General features: G+C 36.4%; 1 protein-coding gene across 3 annotated transcripts in view; it reads left to right on the top strand.

Moving 5' to 3' along the window:
* Positions 1–443: 443 nt before the first annotated feature.
* STT3B (STT3 oligosaccharyltransferase complex catalytic subunit B) overlaps positions 444–22,860 on the top strand; it is a 62,817-nt gene continuing 40,400 nt past the window's right edge. The window contains exons 1-2 of one of the 3 annotated variants that reach the window (XM_083376136.1): positions 444–1,036; positions 21,152–21,260. In XM_083376136.1, the coding sequence (XP_083232262.1) occupies positions 750–1,036; positions 21,152–21,260 (396 nt within the window). In that variant the 5' untranslated portion in view covers positions 444–749. Of the gene's footprint in view, positions 1,037–12,304; positions 12,567–21,151; positions 21,261–22,860 lie in introns of those variants that run through there. The other 2 variants (XM_083376135.1, XM_083376137.1) reach the window with 2 other exon arrangements.

The following is a 22,860-nucleotide window of genomic DNA, read 5'->3' as shown; positions in this document are numbered from 1 at the left end:
TTAGCACAGCTTTTTATAATTTGTGAAAAATGATAAAGTCACCGCCCTGCTGTAGCCGCGCCCTACGGTTGTCGATCCTAATTGGCTACCGCTTTGTCCTTTTGAAGTACCTGTCGCTCTCTGACAGGTTAATAGGATGATCTTGACGAAAACGGGAGGAGAAGGCTCGTCGCCGGCTCCTCCCCACTGAGTGTCACAGCGATCACTCGGGCCTCAAGCCTTAATTAGCCGTCTTAGCTTCTTCCCCGCCTCTTCTCACGCGCCGCCCAACGGCTGTCCACAGTCCCGCGCTTTATTTCTCCTCCCATTTCATTTTTCCTCGACCTCAATCTTGAGCCAATTCATTTTCACGCGGAAGCAACTTTCACTATCTTCGTTTCGAATCTCCGCCTCTTCTCTGTCTGTCGCTCCTCTTATTCTCATATCCACGCCTTATTTCTCTGCTTCCCCCCCCCACACACACACACACCATCTCTCGTGCGCGCGCTGCTTCAGTCTCGCGCCCGTTCTCTGGCGCCGCATTGGGATGTTGGCGGCGGCCGCATCGGGCAGTATTTCCTGGGTCGCTCGAGAAGAGGCGGCGGCAGGGAAGTGCTTCCCCAGCCAGTGAAAAGGAGCGCGGAAGAAGACAGTGATTTCAGCCGCTTTCCCCGTCTTCTTTTGCAAAGCGTGCTGAGGGAACGAGGCAGATTCTGCTCCTCCTTCGCCGCGCGTTAGGCGGAGGAAAAGCGAGGAGCCCGGGGACCAACATGGCGGAACACTCAGCCCCCGATCAGAAGCACAAGTCCGGTGCCGCTGCCTCGTCGTCATCTTCAAATTCCCAAGCGCTGGCTAACACCCGAGGAGGTTCACTGGCGGCGACCGGCCCCGGCGCCCCAGCGGGAGGAGGCGGCCTGTCGGGGGGCCTGTCGCAACCGGCAGGCTGGCAGTCGCTGCTCTCCTTCACAATCCTTTTCCTGGCCTGGCTGGCTGGTTTCAGTTCCAGGCTCTTCGCCGTCATCCGCTTCGAGAGCATCATACACGAGTTCGACCCTTGGTAAGAATTAGAGACGCCTGAAACGGACTCAGGTGCTGCTCCATGCGGCGGTGGACGACCAAGCGACCGGGGTTAAACCGAGGAATAGGGAAGCGGGTTAATGAGAGAGCTGCCTGTGGTCCTTGAGAAGATGGGAAACCCAGACCAAACGAGAGTTTTTGAAATGCAGATGAGGGAAAATTATGGGAGTATTTGGTGAGAGACAGATGTGGTGCAAATGGAAGGGGGCAGGGAGGGAGAGGTGACATGTGGAAAAGGTGACCCGGAGTTGTTTGTGAGGGTGCCAGGTGAGAGAGTGGAAAAGCTAACGAATACTATGATAGCGATAGGCGTTTTAGTCTTAAACTGTCTTGCAACTCCGTGCCAAAACACCCGAGAAAGTCTTGCTCTAAGCTTACGACTTGAATGCGATCTGGTGTTGGATCAAGAGGCCCCAATTCGTTTTCATTTGTTCATTGGTTAAAACTTGTGCAGCGTTGTTGTAATCCTCGCTGCGGCATAGTCGAGCGTGCGTTTGCGTTTCTGTATGGAAGAGAGAACGGAAAGGGCAAAAGAACACTGGTTAAAAAAGCATTGGACGCTGAAGGAGCGGGACCTTTTGCAATAAACTATCGGGAGGTGAGCAGAGGAACCTGTGGGGGGCATACTATGTACAAATGGATCCTGTTCATATGAGGTTTAGTAGTTATGCACTCGACAGCCAAATTTCTAAAGCAATTGGGTAATGAAGTCAGTATAATTTCTTACAGAAGCTGTCAGGCTTTAACTTTATTCTTCACCACCCTGCATATTGTAAACCGTACTGTATCAGCAACATAAGATTGGGGACAGAAAGGTAATTGGCAAGTTGTAGTTACATCTTGCTACTAATAATATTGCAGTGAATTTGAAAAGAAAATGAGTAGGACTTTCATTTTAAGTAGATACATGTTTTTTTATTCATTATTTTTGTGATCATGTCCTTTATGTAACTGAATTTAAAGGTACAATTTCCATTTTATGTAGTATGATTTTACATGCCCTTATGACAGTTATAGAAAATATTACTTCGATGCACAAAGATGGAAAGGTCTGGCCTTATCTGCAAGGGAAGAATGGTAGGTGAAAATGATGGAACTTGTTAAGATAACTAAGTTAACTTACATAATAAGAGAAAAGACAATATCTACATTTATAGCTAACTGGAAACCCCTTATAGACTTCTTATGTGAAACACGATGAAAAGAATTTGATTAATAGTTTTGAGGAATAGGCAGAAAGGATTATAGAAAGATATGTTGTAACCATAGAGTAAGAGGTAAAGTTATAATTGGCCTTATAACTGCCATAAATAAAATGGGAAACTATTTCTCTATATTTTTCTTTTCTATTTATCTTTTACATTTAGCTTTCTCTGATTTTATTTCTTTTTCTTACTTTATATTAATTTGTATTTTCTTTTTAAAAAAACCTTTGATAAAATTTGATTCATTGTACGTCAGATCTTGGCCATAGTAGATTACACCAATTTTATGTAACTTTCTCCAGTAATGTTGTTATATATGAGGATACTATTCTGCATTATTTGCCCAAGACATTTTCTTGACACAGATCAGAATTTAATTTTTGAATGTTATGAGCTGCAAGCTTATAGGATTATTTCTTATAAATAAGTTTCTGTTTTTCTGATTCTGTAGTTTAATTACCAAACTGGAAATAGTTGCTCCATTTTCCCCATCTTGCCCCTATAATAGATTGCATCATTATTTTTTATCGCATTATTCACCTGCCATATGGACTGTACATTAGGGCAGACTGCATTGAATTTGAAGTATTGAAACTGCTGCAGCATTATTGTACATACATGTAAAAATATACTTTTTACTTACATTTTACAAAAACTGTAATGTAGTTTTTGCTGGTTTGGGGGGTCCAAAATCTTTGAATTTTGTACTTGGATGGGAATCAGTGTTTGTATCTTTACTCCTGGGACTATTCCAGTTAGATCAGTGTGGAAAATGGCCTGTAGAAAAATATTTTTGAGAATAGGTGTAATGTTAGAAGAGTTGGCTGAGGTGAGAAATTATTTATTACCATTCTGTTCAAACAAATTATGCTGCAGCAAACTTTAAACTCCCATTTTAACATTATAGCATAATAAAGTTGACAATCCTGTTCTTGGTTTAATTTGGCATTTCAATTGAAAGGCAGTTATCTTACATCTTACAAAGCTGTTAATCAGAGTTTTCACTATTAAAGAGGTGTGTAATTGCTTTATTATTTTTCAGAAAATACTTTCTACAGATCTATAATATTTCAAGTAAGTATGTCAAAGTAAATATGTCAAATAGTTCCCTGAGTACTGAGGATTACAAGCAGGAAAGATAGTACTGAATAAATTAAAGGATACAAGTCATTGCATTAATTTATTTCCAAATACTTTGATGTCTTTTTTTTTCTCCCAGCCTACTGCTTTGGTTGGAAGCATTAAAGTTTGGGTGCTATTTCTCAACATGCTAAAATAATTAGTGACATGAAAATTCTAATTCTGAGTTGTATGGGGAAAGATTTATAGGATTTTTTAAAAAAAATATTTGACAAAATGTTATTACATTATATTATTATGTAATCAAATATTTGATGTTTGACAATATTTTAATAGGCAAGAACAGTTGAAACAGAAGATGATACAGAGCTTATTTACAGAGATAAACAAATTACATTTCAAAGCAAGCAGTTACTATGCCTGCTTTTTGCCATAAGATTCTTCACATATTAGACAAATAATTAGCAAAGTTCCTCACAGAAAATAAGGTATTTCAGAAGTCATATATGATATGATATGATATGATATGATATGATATAATATAATATGGCAGTGGAACTTCACAGTGCTTTACAGCCCTCTCTAAGCAGTTTATAAAGTCAGCATATGGCCTCCAAAAATCTCAGTCCTCCTCATTTTACCAACCTCAGAAGGATGGAAGGCTGAATCAACCTTGAGCTGTTGGCAGTCAGCAGAATTAGCCTGCAATACTGTATTCTAACCACTGCTCTTGTAATATCCTTTTTTACAACCCTGTAATCCCTTAATTTGGGATAGAGTCAGGGCAACTGGCTAGAGCTGGGCATTTATTGGCTGGGTATTCTTCCTGATGCTACACAATTCACAGCAGATATTTTTTCTTTGCGCCCTAGGAGAGAAACATCTGCTGCTACCTAGGATTGAACTCACAACCTTCCACAATGTTCCCTTTGGGAGGTGAGAGTCTTCACCACCAGGCCACCAAGTTGCATATAACAATACAATACCATACCATACCATACCATACTCAATCTGACTATGCCACAAACCATAGTAATATAGGAGACATGCTAATAAATTGGTATGACATGCCCATAAGAGACTTGGTATGGTATAATGTGAAAATATTTAAACTAGGATGACCATCTTTAGCTTCACTGGGCATTTTTGAACAAACCACACACTCAGTTTACCCAGGTTCAAGTTCACCCTTAGCTTCAGTGGGGATCTTTGGACCTGTCACATTGTCAGTTCCACTTATCTCAATTTTTTTTCCTTTGGAGGAGGAAGTATTTACTACTATGAGTAGTATATTACATTCATATAATTGAATTATTTAGATATATTGCCTGAATGATTCAGTTGCTCAATAGTTTAGGGTTCCATAACTAAAATGTGGATTATCAAAATTAGAAGGTAAAAAAGCTAAGGACCTTCACTAATTAAAATATAGCCATTGTACAGTACCGTATTTTCCGGCGTATAAGACAACCCCCTACATTTCCTGTTAAATTATACGGTTTGGGCTATACTCGTCGTATAAGACTACCCCTCTTCCAACGCACACCAAATAAAAATTAAAAAACATCAGATTTGATTTTAATATGGTAATTTTAATTCAAATGCTTATGACATGCAGGTGCTTAGTAGGAAAACTCACTTATAAACATAAGGCTGTTTGTCATCAAACATGTAAACATAAAACAGTGCAAGTGGATTAAACTGTAATAATAATAATAAGAAGTTTGAGGGGACCTTGGAGGTCATCTAGTCCAACCCCCTGCTAAGGCAGGAAACCCTATACCATTTCAGACAAATGGCTGTCCAGTCTCTTCTTAAAAACTTCCAGTGTTGGAGCATTCACCACTTCTGGAGGCAGGTTGTTCCACTGGTTAATTGTTCTAACTGTCAGGAAGTTTCTCCTTAGTTCTAGGTTGCTTCTCTCCTTGACTAGTTTCCATCCATTGCTTCTTGTCCTGCTTTCAGGTGCTTTGGAGAATAGCTTGGCTCCCTCTGCTTTGTGGCAGCCCCTGAGATATTGGATCACTGCTATCATGTCACCCCTCACCCTTCTCTTCGTTAAACTACACATACCCAATTCCAGCAACCGTTCCCTATTTTCCTAATTCACTTTTTCACTTTTCCTAATTCACTCTAAAGCTTTCCTTGCACAGAGCCTAAAGTAACACCAGCTGCCTGCAATTAGTGCAGGTTCGCATCCCACCAGGCTCAAGGTTGACTCAGCTTTCCATCCTTCCAAGGTAGGTAAAATGAGGACCCAGATTGTTGGGGGCAATAAGCTGACTTTGTAATAATGCTGTTGGGGGGGTGAAAGCCCTAATAAACAGGCATATACACAGAATGAAGGCTATTGCTAAGCACATTGATTTGTGCTTTAAATTGTAAGCCACCCTGAGTCTTCGGAGAAGGGCAGGATATAAATGGGATTTTTTTTTTAAAAAAAAAAAGACCAAATGGGAGATCCGCTCCAGGTTTTCCAGCCAGCCCGCCCAGTTCCTGAGTCAAATGTGTCCTTAGAGCTAAGCCGCTGCTCTGGCTGCTGCCTTCCCCACCTGCCTTTCAAGTTGGGATATACTACAGCTGCTCTTCAACTTTAGAAGGAAAGACGCCCAGACCCCAGCCTGTAAAAAATCACAGACTGCAGCTTCTTCTCCGATTGGTCCCGCTTTCCCTGCGCAGACTAAATGGGAGATCCGCTCCAGGTTTTCCAGCCAGCCCTGTCCCTAAATTTTCAGCACCCGGCGTATAAGACGACCCCTGACTTTTGAGAAGATTTTCATGGGTTAAAAAGTAGTCTTATATGCCGGAAAATACGGTAAGTTATGTTGCTACTTGTTTATGGTTAAAATAAACTACTGCAACACAAGCAGTGTATTCAGAGTAGAGTTCTGCTATTTCAGAGTTTTCATACCATAATCAAAATTTTCAAGAAATGTTTCTATTTGTCAATGTAATTCATCTGATATACTAGTAGCTACATTATCCTATAAATGGATTGTAACACCAAGTATTGATATCTTCCTTAAATTCTACAGATTAAGTATATAATTTGAAGTATGCAGCCCATTAAAGCTAAACGATCACTGATAAGCCCCCAAGGTTCTACAGGACTCTGCTATATGTCTCTATTTTAGTATTTATAAAATACAATTTGTTAAGTTAGAATTAAAAATATTTTCCACAATTTCCTATATTCAGGTACAGATAGTACTACATTTTGTTTCTACATTATATTATTTTGTATTTCTGTATCAGAAATATTATGTTAATGGTTCATTCCTGCCCAGTCATTATTCTTAGCAATGGTTTGATAAATCATGGTTTATTGAAAATACATTTATGGATTGGCATAACACATTAAACCATAAATCATAGCTAACAGAATGATAGGTAGATTAAGAGTTCACACGCTAGGTAATTTGTAACATCTGAGAAAAATGCAATGTAAAAATTAAATTTGATTCCAAAATGTTTCTATACTTTAATTTTGTGTAGGAGTTATCCAGCACTACAATCTTAAATATATGGAGATTTCTAGATTTTTAAAAAATGTTTCTTTAACCATTTTTCCCTGTAATCATTTTAAATAATTAAAGACCAATTCCATGCAACTTCCCAAATGAAGGCATTTTATGAGTCATTTGAAAGTTTTGGGGTGCCATACATTGCCAAGGTCCTGATTTATATGACTGGATACTTTCTTGGTTACCCATTGTGAACTTTGATATTACATTCCTGACATTTATTAATTGGAGTCATCTCATAATGCAGTCGGTGGACCAGTTCTAAGGAAAATGTACTTTCATAGGTATTGGGGATGCATCAGGGAGTAGACTTAACTATAGTTAGCCATAACAGTTAAGATATATGTTGATGGATTCTTTTCAGTAAACAATTCAATTTTAAGTAGAGATAGAACATTAACAGTGGGAAGACAGTCTAAGTTCCTATTACAGGAAACCTGATATACTAGAGATATTAGAAGAGCATCTCTTGTTCATCTCATTGTCCGTATCTGAGAAAGTAATAGGTTGTTCAACATTGTTTCAAGAGCTAAAGAATAGTGTATTCATAAATATTTTGGTCTTAAATCTTGTAGAGTGTTTTATATATCTGTAGGAAAAACAATCACAATGGAAAAAGAATCGAATAATAAGTAATTAGCATTTAGGTTAGCAATTCACAATTCTTTTCAGGTTAAGGGCTGACTGTCTCACTTGCTAAAAGCCACATTCCAAAAACAGATGGACCAAAACATACCCAAATTTAGTTTCATTTCATTTATTTTTCATAACATTGATTTAATACATTGAATATGATTTCTTTTGTATTTAACAATTTTTACTGTTCATTAAATTAAAATTGCAACTTCTGGAACTTTTCAGGACTACAAGATTTTTGAAGTCAGCAATTTGGCCTACAAGTCTGTGTATCTCCATAAAAAGCAAAGAGGAAACTATTCAGTTCTACCTATTTGAATTTTGATATTAGATAATATTATTTGTATTTAGAATAAAAAAAGTGTCACATGGAGTTCTCGACTGAGATACAGATTTTAAAATGTTCTGATCAAATTCAGTTTCTCCTAAGAATAACCAGTTTGTTCACAGTTTCAATTTGGAGGAAACAATAACTAATTTATATAAAAAAAATTAAAAGTGTTTCATTCTAGACCCCGCCTCCCCCAGATAGAACAAAACAAGCATCTAGGATCACAATAAATATATTCATGTTTAATTATTTTGATTGATAATGGGTAAGTTTGTCTTTGTAATTTGTTGTACAAGGAGAGTATTAGGTAGCTTCTATTTATTTTTAAAGTGAAAATGTTGAAAAGTTAACTATATTTTTATAATTAAGACTTGTTTCCTTTATAGTATAAATAAATAAACTTGTAACTATAAAATTCTTTTTTTTTTAATTTTCTTTCCCCAAAGCTGATCTCTATCTGCACTTCTGATTTTGAAATTTGATCTTAGTTTCTCTTTACATTTGCTATATGTTTGTGCCTGTGATGGTTGTTCTGAATAATTTAGATCAGTTATTTATTCTTAAGTAGGTGAATGTATCTTAAGCGAAGCTCCTGCCATTGATTCTTTTGTATTTCTTTTGTTACCATTCCATAATGGTTGCTTTTGAATGTGTCATAAATCATGATCACATTACAAGAAGGAATTTACTTATACTTTGACTAATCATAGTTTATGAAGTTTCCTAAGCAGCAACTGAATTAAGTTGGTTTGCTAATTGCAAATAACTTCAAACCATAGTTTATGAAGCTGACTTTTTAATTAAGTTAACTACTTCAGTTTCAGAGATAAGGTAGCCTGTGGTTAATTCAAATAGAAAATTTCTAAAAAAAACTCTTGGATATACTTAATAAGGCAGTTGAGCAAACTGAACCTGAACTGGAGCATTTTCCTATGAAGATGAACTTCCATGTTTAAAAATAGTAGTTCATTCAGTTTTCAAAATAGCTGGTTTTGTAGAAACTGTTAATCAAATAAATAGTTAAAAGTAAGATGTTTCCATTGTCTTATCTTTTTTTTAAAAAAATCTATGAGATACATCTTAATAGTAATGGAAACTTTACTGATTGTTGCATCTCTATATAAGTCAATCTACACGCGAATATACTTGACTACATCATGTCAAGTAATAAAACCATATTGTGCAATTGTACTGTCATCAGTTGTTTTATGGAAGTGACCATAGAATGTTATGAGCTAGTGAAGATAGTCAAAAAGAGTGTATGAAAATGATAAAAGACATCACAAAAAACAAAAATAAAGAGTGATAAGCTATTAGAGGAGAATAGCAATTTTGACAATCTATCAGATCACTTTACTGAAAGATTTGGAAGAGATGAATATTACCAACCAAAATAAACAAATAGTCAAAAATGTCCTTGAATATGCTACATCTATAGCACCACCAGAAAAACACTTTGTACAGTCAAAAATCTCTGATGAAATTATTGATTTAATGAAAAAATGACGGACAGTGAAGAATAGAAGAAGTTTCACTAATAAACTGGACTACATTGAACTTTGCAAGACGATAAAACATATCCAAGAAGAAACACATCAGTTTAACATGAAGCTTGTAAAAAAGGCAATTGAATAAAACAAAGGGATTAATGGAGCAAAATGCAAGCTTATAAATAGAAGAAAGAAGGTGCATTAAAGCTTGAAAATGGTTCTGTGTATAGAATAGACAGTAAATATAATAAATTATTGGAAAATTCTATTCAGAGCTATACAAAGATCAAGATCATTTAAAAGTAACAACACCCACAAAAGAAAAAATGCCAGATATCCTAATGGAGGAAGTATTAATGAAAAATGGCAAAGCTTCAGGAAATAACTGTGTTATAGTTGAAATGCTGAAGGCTGGTGGCCACAGTTTACACAAGATATTAGCAAAACTATTCTCAAGATGTCTCGGAGAATTAAAAATAGCCAATGCATGGGAAAATGCTGACGTGATTCTTATACACAAGAAAGAGGCCCAAGATAATTTAAAGAACTATTGCCCAGTAAGGCTTCCTTCAGTCATCTACAAGATTTTCACCAAGATAATAGCAAACAGAATATTGAGAAATTAAATGATGCACAGCCAAAGGAGCAGGCAGGGTTCAGAAGTGGCTACAATACAATGGATTACATCCAAGTTCAGTAAGTCATTAGAAGGCACAAAAAGTGCACTATGCCTCTGTGCATGGCTTTCACTGACTACAAAATGATTCAGTATTCCAGCAAGCAATAATTAAGGCATTGTTCAACCAAGGCATAGATAATGCTTACATAAACTTACTACAATTGCTATATGAAAAAACAGCGGCAACCATTTTCCTTAATGATCTTAAAGTGGAAATCAACATAGAACAAGGTGTACGACAAGGCAATACAGTATCACCTATTCTTTTCTCAGCCTGCCTTGAAGAAGTATTTCACAAACTAGACTGGGCAAAAATCAGTGGCGCCTATTTAAATCATTTAAAATTTGCAGATGATGTTCTCTTCTCACAACCCAGAAGAGCTACAAAGACTTGAGAGCTGCACAAAGCAGGAGAACCATTTGGCTTAAAAATAAACCTGAAAAAGAGCCAGGTTATTTGTAATAAATTCAGCAAAGAAGGAAACAAATATATCTGGAGAAGAATTAGACCTAGACTACTACATATGCCTTGGCCAATGGATCTCAGTGAAAAGTGATACAGTAAAAGAAATTGAAAGGTGTGTTAAATGTGGTTGGCGAGTATTCAGCAAGCTAAGCATAACTTTCAAAAACAACCTCCCTCTGTGCCTGAAGAGAAAAGGTTTCAATCACTGTGTGCTACCTGCTCTAACATGCTGGTGAAACATGTACATTAATCTCACAATTGATACAAAAGCTACAAGTGGTGCAAAGAGCCATGGAAAGATTACATGCTTAGCATTATAAGACAAGACAGAAAGACCTGCACATGGATTAAAGAACAAACGAAAGTATATGATATCAGGAGAGTAAAAGAATTGAAATGGAAATGGGCTGGTCACATAGCAAGAAGGAGTGATGGCAGGTGGACCAAGGCAGTCATAGAATAGATCCCACTTGATAAAAAGAATCGACAAAAGAGACTTAAAATAAGTTGGATCGACAGCAAGCATTGCAGGCCCAATTAGCAAAAGAAAACTCAGGACCGTATTGGTTGGAAACATGCAGAAGAGGCCTTCATCCTGCAGTGGATAGACAGTGGTTAAAATGATGATGATGATGTGAGCACCTATTTAGAATTGATCCCTTGATAGACCAGTTTCTAGTTAGCGATTACCTAAATTGTAAAGTTAATGAAATTAACATAATGTAACATTCAATTCTTCCATTATCCACATTTCACTAATATTTTGTAAATATAGAATAGACTGTCTTATTTATAGTGTTATATGTAATATAACTGGACTGGATTTGTTCAGAAGAGATTATGAATACTGTACTTCTAACAGTCATGTAGAACCTATTCTTAAGGTAGTTAATATTCTCTGAAACAATAGGGTGATTCTTACATTAACATTATTATGCTATAGATATGGATATTAAAAGCATATTACTACATGAAGTTAAAAGAGCTTGATTAAAATGTATAGAGGTAATTTTTGAGTTATGACAGTCATGGAGCCTGCGCAATACTGTCAGAAGTCAGAATGATTGTTAAGTGAATTGCCTTATTAACCATCCCCTCTATCCCTGTTCTCTCCAATGCATTTGCTGAACTAACACACAAATTGTAAAGTAGAGCATGAGTTACCTTGATTAGGGCAGACTCTAAGATGCCTAATCCAGCTACAACCTACTGCATTGCACCTCCCAAGGCCTCTCCCTACTCCCCGAGATACCCATGCTCTGCCTCCTGCCTCTAGGAGTACTCACAGCCCTTTTGGCCTCCTTCATACCCACACTGTCAGAGTCACATATCTACCTTTCAAAGTGCTCAGAACTCAGGAGGTCAGGGTAGGGAAGTTGAACAGGCCATTCTGTTGCTGGGCCATGTTGAAGAGAATTGAAGAGAAGAAATCCTGGCAGTTTTCTTTTCACCATTAGGTTTACCTTCCCTAACATTAGCTGTACTAGTGTAAAGCTGAGAGAGCTAAGACTAGCAAGAAAAGGGAAAATGACAGGATTGTGCTACATGGCCCAGCAACAGAGAAGACTACCCTACCCCAACTTTATGGATCCTTTAAAAGGAAAGCAAGTGATTGGGGGTAGGGAGGAGTATTTGGAACCTGCTTATCAGACCATGGTGGGGGAGAAATAGGTGAGTGGGCGTGCTGTAGCATATCTACAGTTGGTCATAAGAGTAAATGACTGCAGGCATAACTTTGAAATGAGATCTTATGTAGCTTTGGGGGAAGGTTTGTAATTTTGAATGGTTGTTAGATGACCTGTCATACCTCAAGGAATGTATATGATTAGAAATAACTTGTTGGTTTCCCCAATTCATATTTTTACTATTATGATTTGATTGTTTATGTCAGTTTGTACAATAACAGAACATTGCCATTTTTTTCCAGAATCCTCATTGCAGTTGATAATTTGTTGCTTCTTGAATTTGAAGTTCAATTTCAAACACAGGTAGCTTAAATGTGTTACGGTAAGACAAAAGCAGATACTGGCAACTGAAATCAATCACCCATCAAATTCTGCAGCTGTGACGAAAAGAATGCAAAGACCAATTTGATGATGGTAATATAAAACCGTATCCAGATTAAATTGTGTCCTCTTGATCATGTATGATGTAATTTTGAGAAAAATATTGAAGTTTCTTCCCACTTTCAAATTGTAGATGTTTTATACAAGTTGACAGAACTTACCGTATTTTTCGGACCATAAGACGCACTTTTTTTCCAAAAAGTGGGGGGGGGAAAACGAGGGTGCGTCTTATGGTCCGAAGGTGATCCGTATGGCCAGCCCCAATCTCCGCAAGTGGAAAGTAAGGGAGATTGCCAGGAGCACGAATTGGCACATGCTGAGAAACGCCGATCTCACACTCCTGCACTCTCTCCCTCGCTCGGTTTCAGCTTCCCTTGCTACAAGAGAAAGCAGGCTGAAACCGAAAGAGGCAGATTGCCAGGAATGCGAATCGGCTGATCTCGTGCTGCTGCAATCTGCCTCGTTTCAGCCTGCTTTCTCTTGTAGCAAGGGAAGCTGAAACCGAGCGAGGGAGTTTGCAGGAGCGCGAGATCGGCCGATTCGCATTTCTGGCAATCTCCCTCACTCCGTTTCACACACGGACCATTTCCTATTGCACAAAGACCAGCATGGTGAGTGGCTCAGATTTTCAGTGGGAAAACGAGTGAAAGCAAACAGGGCCAGCTGCATTTCTGAGAAGAGATCCCGTTTAACATCTGGTAAACAATCTGGAACTGCAATTCAGAGAGAAGGAAGTCTGCACATCACAAGGAGCCACAAGTTTAAGTGACAAGCAAAACAAATGAGCCTCAGTAAGTTGGGTCTGACTGGTAAAAAGTTCCCAAACTGTCCCTAATCTAGTTATCTAAGTTTCATGTTCTTTTCTCTGCTGGGAAGAGTATGGAAGGAAGCCGTCAACCAAGTGAACTTTAAAAAGGGATCCATGGTTTTGTTTTGTTTCTTTAATTCCAGACAAAGTGAAAATTCTCAGGTTACATCTGCAATGGTGACAAACCATAAGCCATGCTTGCTTATAAACGTGTTAGCGGCCCAGCCATAGTTTTTGTCTCTACAAGACCCCCGCTGCAATCCTCTCTCGTAATTTCTCTGGGATGCAAAATAAAGAGTTGCTGGTACCCCAGCTTGCGGGATTAGTGAAGGATAATTCAAACAATAACCCATGTAAAGTATTTCGAGTAACGCTCAGCATTGCCTGAAGTCCAATCCATTTAAATGCGACTGGAAGGAAGGAAGGAAGGCTCAATGGGAGAGGGAGGGAGAGAAAGAGAGGGAGAGAGAGAGAAGAAGAAAGAATTTTTTTTCTTGTTTTCCTGCTCTAAAAACTGGGTGCGTCTTATGGTCCGAAAAATACGGTATTCTCTTTTTTTAAAAAAGGTTTTATTGGTTTTTATAAGGATGGGGAGGAAAAAAGGGGGGTGGGGATTGGGGTTGGAATACAGGGAAGGTTGGGCTAGGGGTTAGGGTTTCCCCCGATAACATTCAATGTTTGGTAAACAGCATATTGTCTGGTTACATGTATATAAATGAGAATATTAGAGTTAATGATTGATAGCAATAATAAATATAGTAAATTGTAATAAAAAATATTAAGTTTTCAATCCATAATATTTTTCTTAGTAAAATACATTCAGAAATACATATCACTTTCCTTTCTCTCTAATTTGGTTATCTAGCCATTGATAAAATTTAGTCCAAGTTCCAGGGCTTTTTTTCTCATAGAACGCTCAGAACGGAGTTCCAGCACCTTTTTTGGATGGAACCTTGTAGAGTAGGCAAGGCGGGTTGTATGACATGTGTGAGTTCCAGCACCTTTTTCTTTTATAAAAAAAGCACTGCCAAGTTCTATAATAAACTGAATCCTCTTTCTCATTAATCTCTAAAGTTTATTCATTCCTGCACAATCTAGTATTTTCTTTATTAATACTTCTTCAGATGGTAAATTTTCATTTTTCCAGTATTGGGCAAAAATAATTCTCACTGCTGTTAATACATGTAATATTAAATAACCGCTCTCCTTGTCATAGGACCTATCATTCCTAGCAAGAACAATTCTGGTTTAAATTCTATTTGTTTTTTAATCATCTTCTCCAACCATAAATGTATCTTAAACCAAAATCTTTTAGCTTTAGGACATGTCCACCAGATATGGTAATAAGTACCAGGTCTTTGACTACATTTCCAAGAAACATTTGAGGTGTTTTTAAACATTTTCGTTAATCTCACTGGTGTCATGTGCCATCTATAGAACATTTTATACAAATTTTCTTTATATGATACAGCTTTAGTTAGTCTAATATTTCTGTACCATAATTTTTCCCATTCTTCAAGCTCCATAGAATGTCAGACATTTTTTGCCCAAGTTATCATTGTTTCTTTGACTTGTTCTTCCTCCATCTTTAAATTAAGTAAAAATCTATAGAGTTTTTTGATCAGCTTTTCATCTGTTTTTAACAATATAAGATCCAGTTCTGTCTGTTCCTTGTAAACGCTGTTATTTTCATGTCTTTTTCATATCTTGTTTGAATTTGTAGGTATGGCCACCATGCTAGGTTAATACCTTGTTGCTGTAGATCTTGTCTAGATTTCAATTTTCCTTCATTGTCCAATAAGTCTTTGTATGTTACAAGTTTCTCATAGTTAATCAAATTTGGGTAAGCGAAGGCTTCCATTGTTGAAAGCCATTCAGATATCTGTTTTGTTCTTTTATTTTTTCCCATTCTAAAAGAAGGGCATTTCTTATAACGTGGTTCTGGAAGTATCTGTGTGCTTTGTTCTTCCCATACCATAGGAAGGCATGCCAGCCAATCTGTTAAGTCATGCCCCTCCCGTATAATAGTCTTTTATTTCCACATTAAAATAGCTGCTTGGTAACTTCCAATCTGGGAGTCTAAATGCTCCCCTTTCTCTAATGTCTTGTAGCATTTTCACTTTAATTCGTGCTTTTTTTCCTTGCCAAATAAATTTTAATACTGTAGTATTTAGTTTATTTATTTATTTATTTATTTATTTATTTTATTACATTTATATACCGCCCTTTCCCAAAAAGCCAAAGAAGGCTTTTTCTAATTTTACCGGGATGGTTTGAAATAGAAAAAGTAATTTTGGTAAAATATTCATTTTAAATGTAGCTATTCTCCCCAGCATTGACAGTTGGATATTTTTCCACTTTTCTAAATCCAGTTTTATTTGTTTTAATAACTTTATATAGTTATCCTCTTGTAGTTATACACCTTGCTGTTAGATAAATTCCCAAATACTTAACTTTTTTAACTATTTGAAGATTTGTTTTTCTTGTAAGTTGTGTTTTCTGTTTTTCTATTAAGTTCTTTGTCAAAACTTTAGTCTTTTCTCTATTTATCATCAGGCCTGCGACGTCTCCATATTGTTCTATTGTATCCAACAATTTTGTGCTTGTTTCCAAAGGTTCTAATATAAAAACCAAGTCATCCGCAAATGCTTGCAATTTGTAGTTTTCACCCTTAATCTCTAATCCTTTAATCTCACAGACCTGTCTAATATTTCTATTCAGTACTTCCAAGGTTAATATGAATAATAGTGAGGATAGGGGACATCCCTGTCTTGTGCCCTTTTTGATACTGAAATTTTCTGTATAGCCTCCATTTACAATTATTTTGGCAGTCTGTTTATCATAAATCACATGAATTGCATTCATAAAGTTTTCCCCAAAGTCCATTTCAATGAGCTGCTGAAACATAAATTGCCAATTTAGATTACCAAATGCTTTTTGTGCATCAAGAAATATCAATGCCACCTGCTTCCCTGGGTGAGCTTCGTAGTACTCTAAAACATCCAGAATTGTTCTTAAGTTATTTTTATGTGTCTTTTTGGTAAAAACCCATTTTGGTCTGTTTGTATAAATTCATTCAAAAATTTCTTAGTTCTTTCTGCCATTATCGAAGCAAAGATTTTATAATTTACATTTAATAATGATATTGGTCTGTAATTTTTTATGTGTGTCAACTCTGTATCTTCTTTGGGTATTAAGGTAATATTAGCTTTAGTCCATGTCTTTGGTATTTTGGTTTCCAGGAGAATTTCATTGCAAAGATCTTTCAAGGTTGGAGTTAAGACATCTTAACTTAAAAAAAAAAAATCTTGTAACGCAGTGTAAAATTCTGCAGGTAGTCCTTCTGGCCCTGGAGTCTTATCTCTTTTTTTTTGCCTTTTTATAGCTTCTGTAATCTCTATCATTGATATTGGTTCATTTAATATATTGCAAATACTCTGGGGGATTTTTGGCAGGTTTGCTTTTTTTAAGTACTGCTGTATTCAGATACTTCCTTTGCCCTGTAAAGTCTCATAATATTCTTTAACAATTTTTTTCATTGCATCATTTTGAAACTGTATTTCTCCTTTTGTATCATTTCTTTATCATTTTCTTTTCTTTTTCTTTTTTTCAGTCTATATGCTAACCATCTGCCTGGTTTATTAGCGTTTTCAAAGAAGTTCTGTTTGGCCCGTTTAATCTGTTCGGCCATTGGTTCCATCTGAACTAGGTTTAGTTTATGCTTTATTATTTCCATTTGTTTTATGAGTGTTACTTTATCTGGATCTATTTGTAGATCTGATTCTAGATTTCTAATTCCTCAAAGTTAATTGTAGTTGTTTCTTTTCTTTATTCTTCTTAGCAATATAAGTTATAACCAGGCCTCTAAAGTATGCTTTAGCAGTGTCCAAAACATTTTGGAGTGATTTTTCTTCCTTCTTGTTTATTTTGAAGAAAAATTCCATTTCCTTTGTCGCTAGTTGTAGAAATTCTTTTTCCTTCAATATCGATTTGTTGAGAGACCATCTAGGTTTCTTCTTAATTTCTTTCCAAGTTATTTTTATTGGATTATGGTTTGCCCAGTCATTAGTTTCAATTTCCACCTGTTGAATCATCAGTTTCAGGTCCAACGAAATCCATATCATGTCAATTCTTGACCATGATTTATGTCTATTTGAGTAAAATGTATATTGTAATTTCTCTGGGTTTTTCCTCTCGCCATATGTCTAAAATCTTGAATTCTTCTATAATTTTTGAAAATGCTCTAGGTAACAGATTTCCTCTTTTCCTTCCTTGCTTAGCACTTTTATAGTCCAAAGTTCCATCCACTATTGTGTTAAAATCTCCCATTATACAGAAGTTTTGGTAGTTTAGATCTAATATTTTCTTGTGGAGTTAGATAAAATTGTTCTTGTTTGTCATTTGGTGCATATATTCCAATCATTAATATCTGCTTTTGGTCCATCATAATTTCCATCCTTAAGATTTTCCCCTCTTCATCAGTGTAGATTTGTTTGGGAGTCGTCTTTTCTTTTATATAAAAAGTGACTCCTCTTTTCTTTTGAGATGCCGATGCAAAGAAAAGTTTGCCAGTTTTTGGTTGCTTTAGAATTTTAATATGTTGCCTCTTAATATGCGTTTCTTGAAGACAAATTATATCCATGTTTAATTTTTGTAAAATTAAATTTTTGTAAAAAAAATTCTCCTTTTTGAGGGAGAGTTTAAACCAGGGGTCAGCAACCTGAAACAGTGAAAGAGCCACTCGGAACCGGTTCCCTCACAAAAGGAAAAACTGGGAGCCGCAAAAAATATGTGTGCATGTGCGTACATGCGCGCATGCACAGAACAGGGGTTGACTGAAGAGTGGAGCCAAGGCAAGATATGCAACTACCCTGCATATTTGAATTGATTGGTTGAACTTTTTTAGTCCCACTGTTGTTGTTTTTTTGGACTGCACACGGTAGAGGACCGGGAGCCGCAGGAGACGGCTGAAAGAGCCGCATGCGGCTCCAGAGCCGCGGGTTGCAGACCTGTGGTTTAAACCATTAATATTTATTGATAGTATCCCAGTCTCCTCCATCTTTTTCAATTATATCTAGGTCTTAATCTCCTAGTAGATCTTATCTGTCTCTTGGTCTTGCTCCTTCTTCTGAATAGGAGGCTTATTCTCCTGAACAGGAACTTATTCTCTCTTAAAAGCCATATTGGTAGTTCTCACTTAATCCTACTTGGATTGGAATTTCCATTCATAAGCAAAGTGGTCATTAAGTGAGACATCACTTTGTTTAGTGATGACAGTTCCAGTACCCTCAGTTACAATCATTAAGCCAGAACCATGTTATTGTTAGGCCATGATCTCAATAACACGCATGCTTGCAGCACCGCTTGCCGAACTAGACATGGCCTCCAACGGCCCTTCCAAGGCCTCCAACAACTTGCTTGCATGGTAGCCTCATGCTCATTGCCTTGGACTCCCGTCCCTTCCCACATAACCTATGTGCTCTGAGGTTTAAGAGAAACTGGGACTGCCAGGATTGCTATTGCTAAGTAATGATAATGATAAAGAAATGATAATTGTGTTGCTTAGTGATAGCAATCTTCATCCCAGTTGCTGTTTAACCTGAAGTTTACATGCAAACATAAATTCCTTTCTTGTTTGCGGAACCAGTTGCAGTTTCATTAAAGTTGCAGGCCATTAAACTAGTTTTGTAAACTCAGAATCTTTTCTGTCAATTTGACCTATAAGAATCAGTGTCTAGCTTCTAGAACAGGGGTGTCAACTCGCAACATCACATGATGTATCTTGACATATCACAACTTTCTTGCCATTGCCGGCAGTGGGATGGGGGTGGTTTTGCTATGATGCATCCGGCACGCAGTTTGACACCTCTGTTCTAGAACAATTCTCGTTGAAATCACTTTGGAATTTGGCAGAGTTAAATCCTCCCTGACAATGTGTATAATGCTTTTAAATTTTCTGCTGCAATTCAATTAATTGGATATAAAGTTTCCAAGTATTTAGCTGTATTTTGCCTCAGCATAATGTTTTTGTTGAAAGTATTAATATTTGATAGTTGCTTATGAGCATGATGATGGGTTGTTTAATTTACATGTGTCAGAAATGTTTTTATATACATATCATTGTCACGTGAACTTTAAAAATATATTATCACCTTTTCTTCTAGCAAAAAGCGATATTTTTAAACAAACTGGGATTTACACAAATCTGTCTCTCCATCTACATATATACATAAATATATACAAATATACATACATATATAGACGATGCCTCAATGTTGGCATGAATTGTTTGAAAATAGAGGTTAATAAACTAAGGTAGAATGAATGAACAGCATATCAGAGCTTGCATACTTGTAAAGGAAGATGCTTACAATAATCCAACTAGCTCTATGAGACCGTTGCTATAAAGAAGGACTTTCAAAAGAAGTTTGATATGTCTGGTTTTCAAAGAATGAAAAAAGGCTAGAATTCCCTTGGGTATTCCTTAAATCTTGTTCTTAGGCATTCTATGTAAATTTTGAAATCAATTGTTTCCCATTTCATTTCGTGTTATCTTTAGAATAAGTCTTAGCTTTATTTTTACAAATTTATTTTTTGTTAAGAGAGAGACCGCTTTTGGATTAAGGTTTTCCTTTGTCTAGCTTTTCATACATCAATATTTTCTGTGAAGTAAGGTTTACACTCACTAGTGTGGCATGTTTCCTTTGAGCCAAGTGTAAGCTAGAATTTCAGTAATAGTTGATTTGATGTTACTTTGTAATTATATTAAAATCTTGTCATTCTTTACTGAGAACCATGTTATTCCTTCTATATACTTTCAAATTGGCAGCTTCTGCCTATTAAAATTAAGCAGTATCGTTATCCAGATGTTTGCATTATAATTCCCATTATGCCATGCTTCCTTAGAATGTTAGTTGCAATCCATCATGCTAAGGGGTTATCAAGTTTGGAAGATTCATCTTTAATAGCCATTCCATATTCACTGTCATAAAAGCATCCATACTGAAAAGTACAGTCTATAATTCTATTCGGGCAAACTAATATTTTTTGGTAGTGAATAAAATCTAAGAATCCTATATACTTGAAGTCTTCCGTGAATATCTTGATTATTTATAATCAGATTTGATTTTTAATTGTTAAAAAATCTAACCTTCATTATATAAATCTGTAAAAAATTCCATAAATATTAATTAATTGCAAATAGTAATTCTAAATTTATCATACATTTTAAAAGTGAATTAGACTTATAGCATTCCCTTTTCCCTAATAATAATCATCATACAAACTGATATTTGTAGGTTAAATATAAAGTTATATATAAAATCAAAACATAGTTGCATATTCATTCCTCTTTAATGTCATGAAGCATATAGATATTTTAGAGTTGGAAGCAAAAAAAATGATGAAATAGCAATTTTTTTCCTTTTCCCATTTAGTAAAACAAAGTAAAGATTCTGGAGCTCTTCTTTAAAATTGAATGGAATATTTATTCATATATACGTATACAAGAGTGTCTATACGGGTGCCAATAGCAATTCAGTCATACTAATAAATACTGCCTTTTCTTTTCCTTTGACTCAGTATTGATCCTGATAAACTGCCTGTGCAAAACCCTTAAGCTTTCTTGAGAAGATTTTGGAAGTGGTTTGCCATTGCCTGCTTCTAGGCTTGGGAAAGAGTAACTGGCCATATTTTATTTTGATATTAGAAATTCCAAGCATTAGCTCCCCAAAGAGCATTATATGAATTTGAACATTTACCTGAAGTTAATTAGTAGGGGTTTTTTTAACATCTGATCTACTTTTTCTAGGTTTAACTACAGATCAACACATCATCTTGCATCACATGGATTTTATGAATTCTTAAATTGGTTTGATGAAAGAGCATGGTATCCGCTAGGAAGAATAGTTGGTGGAACTGTGAGTATCAGAAAAAATATTCAAGTTCTTGACATAAATCTCTAATTAAACTTTTTATATTACTATTTCAATTTCTAGTTTGCAGTCAAGAAGTATATATGATACTCAGTTTTGATTTTTTGTAATTAAATCAGATATGGACTCAAATGTCATCCATAACAAATATTCCTTTAAAATGAATTTTAAATTTTTTATAAAGATGTTAAAAATTTTGCTCTTACCTCCTAGTTCACTTGTTATTATCTATTCTATCAGATCTGTTAAGACATCAAACAAAGTACAACATTCCTTCAATGTAGATGGTAACAATACTTCAAACATTTAAAGATTTAAATATTAGATATTTCTTAACATTGCTATAAAAGGATGATTTGGCTACAGTATCTCTCACCTGACTAAACAGCACAGTTGATTGATTTAGTTGATCAGGCTAGTTAGGCCAGGGCTTTTCAACCTTTTCACTGATTGTACCACTTTTAGGATATGGCAACATATGAGTACCACCAGTCGCCTAGCTAGGTGTCAAAAACTTGGATGACCAAAAAAAAGGAAAAAAAGTGATGAAGTACAGGTAGTCCTCAACTTACAACAGTTCGCTTATTGACTGTTCGAAGTTACAATGACACTGAAAAAAGTGCCCCCCAAGCCACAGCAGAGCAAGACACCTGCCTGCCCGCCCGGCGGCGCTCTTCCTCCTGTCTGAGGTTTCATTGTTGTGAGCATTTCTGTTGAGGATTGGCAGCAGGGGTGGGGTGGGGGGGTGTTTGGTTTTTATTCTCTCCTCCCCCCCATCTGCTAGGTGGTTGCAGCAGGTTTTGATCACTTCACATGACCCTGGGACACTGTGACCATCAAATATGAATTAGTTGCCAAGCATCTGAATGTAAATCACAAGACCCTGGAGATGCTGCAATATTCCAGCTGATCGGCGCTTCTTCTGGGCTCAGAAGCGCCAGAATCAGCGCCGAGCTCCAGCTGAAGCGCTTCCACTGAGCCCTGACAGCCCTGCAGCTCCAGCCATCTCTTGTTTAGGCTTGTGTGGTGCTGCCACCGGTTCAGCTCATTCCCCTCCCCCGCTACCACTTTTCTAGGATGGTCGCATACCACCTGCCAGATGCCAATGTACCACAGGTGGTACCTGTACCACTGGTTGAAAAGCCCTGAGTTAGACAAAAATACCTTCCATCCTTACATTAAATATACATTTCTGATAAAGTTGCATGCTTTATGGAAAAAAGCAACCACATCAAATGGAAGAAGTATACTGTTTCTCAGACTGAATAGTAATATAGTTTATCAACTACAGTAATTACAGCAACTCAGTCTTTAACTGAAGTGGTTACCAAGTAAAATTGTGACTGCTTATGACCTTATTTCAATTTTCTATAGATATGTGGTCATAAATGCAAGGATTGGTCAGGAAGCTCCTTTTTATCATCCTACTAACTATGAACATTTACTAAATGAGGACTACCTATACTAATAGTAATCACTAGTTTACTAACATATTTCACAAAATTCAAATACTATTTACAGGATCCTTTTATGGACTGCATTATATTCATAAATTTCTTAATTTAATTTCTTGAATCATGAAATT

The sequence above is a fragment of the Vipera ursinii genome (assembly GCF_947247035.1).
Source record: "Vipera ursinii genome assembly, chromosome: Z".
NCBI classification, from domain to species: domain Eukaryota; kingdom Metazoa; phylum Chordata; class Lepidosauria; order Squamata; family Viperidae; genus Vipera; species Vipera ursinii.
Note: the sequence above shows the minus strand (reverse complement) of the source record. Positions and strands in the feature narration are given on the sequence as shown.